Source organism: Schistocerca piceifrons, chromosome 5, assembly GCF_021461385.2.
Source record: "Schistocerca piceifrons isolate TAMUIC-IGC-003096 chromosome 5, iqSchPice1.1, whole genome shotgun sequence".
Lineage (NCBI taxonomy): Eukaryota > Metazoa > Arthropoda > Insecta > Orthoptera > Acrididae > Schistocerca > Schistocerca piceifrons.
The window spans coordinates 76,008,032-76,014,723 of NC_060142.1; the positions used below are offsets into that span (position 1 = coordinate 76,008,032).

Sequence of the window (6,692 nt, forward strand, 5' to 3'; positions counted from 1 at the left end):
ATATTGTATATGACCCGTCTCTCCCTATAGCTTACCCCTACTTTTTTCAGAATCTCGAACAGCTTGCACCATTTTAAATTGTTGAACGCTTTTTCCAGGTTGACAAATCCTATGAAAGTGTCTTGGTTTTTCTTTAGCCTTGCTTCCATTATTAGCCGTAACGTCAGAATTGCCTCTCTCATTTCTTTACTTTACCTAAAGCCAAACTGATCGTCACCTAGCGCATTATCAATTTTCTTTTCCATTCTTCTGTATATTATTCTTGTAAGCAGCTTCGATGCATGAGCCGTTAAGCTGATTGTGCGATAATTCTCACACTTGTCAGCTCTTGCCGTCTTCGGAATTGTGTGGATGATGCTTTTCCGAAAGTCAGATGGTATATCGCCAGACTCATATATTCTACACACCAACGTGAATAGTCGTTTTGTTGCCACTTCCCCCAATGATTTTAGAAATTCTGATGGAATGTTATCTATCCCTTCTGCCTTATTTGGCCTTAAGTCCTCCAAAGCTCTTTTAAATTCCGATTCTAATACTGGATCCCCTATCTCTTCTAAATCAACTCCTGTTTCTTCTTTTATCACATCAGACAAATCTTCACCCTCATAGAGGCTTTCAATGTATTCTTTCCACCTATCTGCTCTCTCCTCTGCATTTAACAGTGGAATTCCCATTGCACTCTTAATGTTACCACCGTTGCTTTTAATGTCACCAAAGGTTGTTTTGACTTTCCTGTATGCTGAGTCTGTCCTTCCGGCAATCATATCTTTCTCGATGTCTTCACATTTTTCCTGCAGCCATTTTGTCTTAGCTTCCCTGCACTTCCTATTTATTTCATTCCTCAGTGACTTGTATTTCTGTATTCCTGATTTTCCCAGAACATGTTTGTACTTCCTCCTTTCATCAATCAACTGAAGTATTTCTTCTGTTACCCATGGTTTCTTCGCAGCAACCTTCTTTGTACCTATGTTTTCCTTCCCAACTTCTGTGATGGCCCTTTTTAGAGATGTCCATTCCTCTTCAACTGTACTGCCTACTGTGCTATTCCTTATTGCTGTATCTGTAGCGTTAGAGAACTTCAAACGTATCTCGTCATTCCTTAGTTCTCCCGTATCCCACTTCTTTGTGTATTGATTCTTCCTGACTAATGTCTTGAACTTCAGCCTAATCTTCATCACTACTATATTGTGATCTGAGTCTATATCTGCTCCTGGGTACACCTTACAGTCCAGTATCTGAATTCGGAATCTTTGTCGGACCATGATGTGATCTAATTGAAATCTTCCCGTATCTCCTGGCCTTTTCCAAGTATACCTCCTCCTCTTGTGATTCTTGAACAAGGTATTCGCTGTCGATTCTGATTAGAACAACCCGGTCACTGAACTGTTCACAGTAACACACCCTCTGCCCTACCTTCCTACTATTCATAACGAATCCTACACCTGTAATACCATTTTCTGCTGCTGTTGATATTACCCCGATATTCATCTGACCAGAAATCCTTGTCTTCCTTCCACTTCACTTCACTGACCCCTACTATATCTAGATTGAGCCTTTGCATTTCCCCATACGACGCCATAACTTTTGCACAGTCAGTCTTACTGGGAGAAAGTCAGAAGCCAGTTTCGAAGCTCCGTGAGTGGAGACAATTGAGACATCCTTGAAGTTTTTCAAGAAGTCCTGTGTGTTGAGAGCTGTAGTAGATGCAAAATCGTTGACAAAGAGGGAGCCCCAAGACATCGGGAAGGAGACAAGGTATAATTGGATTTATAGCGATGGCAAATAATGCCTGGGGCACTACTTTCTTGGAAGAAAGTAGGGATAGAGTAGTGTTCATCCGCACCTTAAATGTGCACTCTGTCATAAATTCACAAATGAATAGGGGTAGCCAACATCGAAAGCCCCAAGAGAACAATGTGCGGAGGATGCCAGTCCTCCAACAGGTATTGTATGCACTCTCCAGATCAAAAAATATAGCTACCGTTTGGCGTTTTTGAGAAAATTGTTCACGAGATATGTGGAGACAGCAACAAAATGGTCAATTGCGGAACAATGCATTCAGTAACTGCATTGGGCCATTGTTAAAAGGTTTTGGGACTCCAGCCACCAGCCTAAACAGCAATTTACCATACGCTCCAAAACCTTACAAACACTACTCATGAGAGAAATTGGGCAATAGCTGGAGGGGAGATGACAGGAATGACGATAGCTTTCCACCAACTTTGGAGAAAGGTACTGTCAACACAAAGTCAATTATAAAGGCGAAGGGGCAGCAAAGACTAGGTGCACCAACATTTGGACGTGAATACTGTCATCCCGGAGCAGACGAGGAGAATGCATGTCTAAGGTCCCGCATTGAAAAAACGGCATTACTGCTTTCACGATTTTGAGAGGAAAAAGCAAGAGGTTGCTCTTCCACTACCCGTTTCTTTGGGAGAAAAGCTGGTGGGTAATTAGAAACAAAGTTTCAACCCAGTGAATTAGAGATTGCGACTGAGTCCACTAAGGTATCCTGCGTGACAGCCCAGAGGTCAGGGAAAAACCGGACAGGCTAGATATCTGTCGGATTCACCTCCGAACAACTGATGAGGGAGTGGAAGTGTTAAAGGAGCTGGTAAAGAAGTTCCAGCTTGCCTTCTTGCTATCATGTATGATGCGACGGCATCACACACGGAACCCCGTGAAGTGCACGTCTCCATTCCGTATTGTGTCATGGCAGGCCTCATTCCACCAAGTAACTGGCGGGATGCCGGAGCAAAGAAGAGGTAGAAGGTACTGTACGTTCTGCAGCTGTAAGAATAACTTCCGTAACATGAGTGACTTTATCATCGATGCTAGGAAATTGATGGTCATCAAATGTTGCTAGAAAGGAGGAGTGTCCAATCTGCTTGGGAAACCTTCCAGTGTCTTGGGTGCATTGATGGCAGTTGTAGCAATAATCAAAGGACACATGGAAAATGCTCACTCGAGTGTGTATCAGCAAGACCGAATCATTCAAAGCACTGAGCTTTTATGATTTCAAAGAAAGAATTGCTTCACATCCTGTCTTGTCATTACTCCACTGATACCTGCTGATGAGATCACTTTAGCAGGGAGACAAGGAATTGAATTCATTAATATTTCCAAAGTTCTGAAATGTGTCGAACATCTTTTCAGGAACAGGTTTGGAATTATTTGTGTCATCAGAAATTTCTGCCAGCTGTAATATGTTGCACACTATCTTCACTGCAATTTTGTCATAGCTAATTAAAAACGTATACTTTCTCTCTCATTAAATATAAAATCAAGGGTATGAGGCAAACATTTCCACTTAATTTGTTACAGATGTAACAGTGAACAAACTCCCTTAACTCCTTTATTCTTTAGTTACTAAAATGTAAAGTGCTTCCAAACATTATTTGAAGATATCTAAATAACTGAGAACAATTACACAGCAAAGAAATTTATTTTGTACCAAGATGCAATGCAACAAAAGCCATCGCTTTTTCCTCCACTTTATTTGAGTAGTTCATCAGTTCTTTTTCCACTAACAACATAATGTATACTTCATTATGGGGGTGAGGTTTTTATTAGTACTGCTGAAGGGGGAAGCACCTTTTGTTAATAGTTCAGCATGTGCAAGTATTAGTGAACATATTTTTTTTTCACAGATTAGAAACTTTATTTAGTGGAATAATGATTGGAAGCCACATAAACAACAGTCATTTCACCAGTTAATGTTGCTTTGCGTAAGAAATAGGATTTGACACCGGCATCATATTCCACAGGAGACAATGATGCCACTGAAGAAATAAGACAATACTTTAGAATTCTAGATGTGAATGAGGAATTCTATGCAATTTACTTAAAATAAGAGATCAACACCAGTTTCAAAGGCATATCACTGAATATTAAGCACTGAAGACCGCACTATACTACAGAACCATGATTGTACCCAGGTATTAACCTCTACAAAGTATATAGACAGTCGATAATGTTTTTCTTCAGGGCTTCAAAAATATGGAAACTGTGTGGGGAGAGTTTGGGGCTGTATGAAGGATGTGTAAGGGCTTCCTAGTGAAACTTCAGTACACTTAAAACAACCTTGGCAACATGTTGGTTCCATCTAAATGTTCGATTACAAGGCAGGAATTTTACTATGGAGCCCTTACAAATCCCCCTGTACAGTCCTGATCTCTCCCCATGCAATTTCCATATTTTTGAAGCACTGAAGAAAGACATGGCTTTTAAGTTGCTTCAGATGAAGAGATGCACACCTTGTTAAATCATAGTTCCACTGGAAAATGCAAACATTTTTATGTGAAGGCACTGACCATCTAGTCTCACACTGGGATAAATTCGACAGTTATTGCGATTACTTTTTGAAATAATAAACAGTTTACTTCTTTCAACCTGGCTTGCTTTAATTTGATTGGTCCCTTACACTATTTCAGAAATCATACCTCCTGACTTTCTATTTATATACAGGAAGACAAAATATACTGAATTTCAGTTTTCCATTATGTTTTCGCTTTCATTGAAATTACCGTTTGCGTTTTCCAATGGTATTACAGTCAGAGGCAGCAAAGGACTTAAACCGAGTAAAGAAATCAAAAGGGTATATACTGCAAGATAAGCTGTTCTGAGAAACAATGTTACCATCTAACGTAAACTGTGAAGGAACACACATAGTTGATAATCCGCAGCTGCATGAACCATTCAGAAAGTTATTCGCTGATTGAGAATTCGCTCCGGGCATACACAAATTTTCACGTCACTATTGGGCAGTTAATGTGTGATGCCAGGGATTTCGAAGTTGGCGTATTAATTTTGAAATTTGTTTGGATGTCTTTTTCTGAAGGTATGTTGTATGGTTATGAAACGGGATCAAATAGTAAACACTGGTAGAAAATTACAGTTCTAACAAAACGAAATTTACAGGTATGTTAATTCATTGTTTCCCAAAGGCGATGTCATCTTTCTAATTATTACAAAAAGAAGTAAACAGAATAATTATAACTTAACTTACAATTGTGACAGTAAAGAATGGTAATTTAAAAAACTTTATTAGTGTAAAATGATCTATGTACACAGGTTATTCACAAGATACTGTGCAAATGGTGCTCACGATTGATCATGTGAACAGAGGTATCAACACTCTTCCGCTCTATTGCGAGGAAGTTACTACCTCAAATCATTACTATTACAGATTCGTTAGGTGTTAATATGCAAACTGCGATTAATTACCCTTCAAGTGTTGGGCCATAAGACCGGGCTTGCTGCGTCCAGCGCGTATATTTCTCACCTTTATAGGTACTTTCGTCAGGTAACTGAATGACGCTGCTAGGCGCAAGATTTGGCCACCCTAGAGCAGATAAATGTGAAATAATCTCAATCGGAAGCACTCTAAAATGACAAATAACAGGTTTATAACTCCATGTGATCCTACTTACGCCTTCCAAAACACCACCATCTATGTCTACTGGCTGTGCTGCCATTTCGGAAGCAGTAACAACAGAAATCTTATTATCAACGCAATATTGCTGCACAATTGTTTTTCCACCCACACATTCCCATACTCCGCTCGCCGACACCAAACCCCCTAACCCGGCGAATACTGTCACTGTCAACCGCAGCGGGAGTAACATTTATACCAAAGATAATGAACAAAAAGAAATCTAGACATAGGAATGATGAAATAGTGAATCAATGATGTGTGTACCGAAGAAGGTTGGGTTGTTTGGCGATGGAGGCCAGACAGCGAGGTCATCGGTCTCATCGGATTAGGGAAGGAAGTCGGCCGTGCCCTTTCAAAGGAACCATCCCGGCATTTGCGTGGAGCGATTTAGGGAAATCACGGAGAACCTAAATCAGGATAGCCGGACGGAGGATTGAACCGTCGTCCTCCCGAATGCGAGTCCAGTGTCAAACCACTGCGCCACCTCGCTCGGTTGTGTACCGAGGAGATAGAACATTTTATCTCTTCGGTGTCTAACATGGACGTAAACAACATATATTTATAGGATTATTTCAGAAGAAAAACAGTCTAGGTTGCTAAGTTATTTAACATCAATGAATGATTTCACCCTTTTGGGGCAGCATCAGATTGTGTAAAAGTGGCTGCACATGTAAACTATCCGTCATAAAGCCATATAAAATAGAAATTGGACGCAACAGTGATTGACTATGTAATCCATCTGCCATAAAATCATATAAAATGCAAAGTGGACCTTGAGCACACCAGCTGACAGCGGTACAAAATAGGGCCAAATTAGAAAATAAACGCCATATGAGCAGTACACAGTGCTGTGCTCGTTTGGCTTGCACACATATATTACAATAATATTTTTGTATGTGCCAATGCGAACAGCATTCTGCTGCATGCGTCTCATACAGCGTTTATTTTGTAATCATGGCCCTATTTTATACTGCTACGCCGCAGTCAGCTGGTGTGCTCTAGGTACACTTTGCATTTTATATGATTTTATGACGGATAGATTACATATCCACTCCATTTTGAATTTTATATGGCTTTATAATGGAATGGTTACATATTTAGCTACTTTTACACAATCTGATGAAGCCCCAAAAGGGTGAAACTTTGCAACCAAGACTGTTTTTATTCTGAAATAGTTCGAAACTTGTTGCTGTGGTACCTTGCCACAATTTAATGGGAAAATTTTTATATTCATAGAACGTAATATATAACATAA

At 40.0% G+C, this 6,692-nt stretch overlaps 1 protein-coding gene across 1 annotated transcript in view; it reads right to left on the minus strand.

The window, feature by feature from the left end:
- LOC124798599 (RNA 3'-terminal phosphate cyclase) overlaps positions 1 to 5,623 on the minus strand; it is a 94,344-nt gene extending 88,721 nt beyond the window's left edge. The window contains exons 1-2 of the mRNA XM_047262067.1: positions 5,433 to 5,623; positions 5,227 to 5,344 (exon numbers count right to left, since the gene is read on the minus strand). Coding sequence (XP_047118023.1) covers positions 5,227 to 5,344; positions 5,433 to 5,477 — 163 coding nt within the window. The 5' untranslated portion in view covers positions 5,478 to 5,623. The remainder of the gene's footprint in view (positions 1 to 5,226; positions 5,345 to 5,432) is intronic.
- Between the last annotated feature and the right edge of the window lie 1,069 nt (positions 5,624 to 6,692).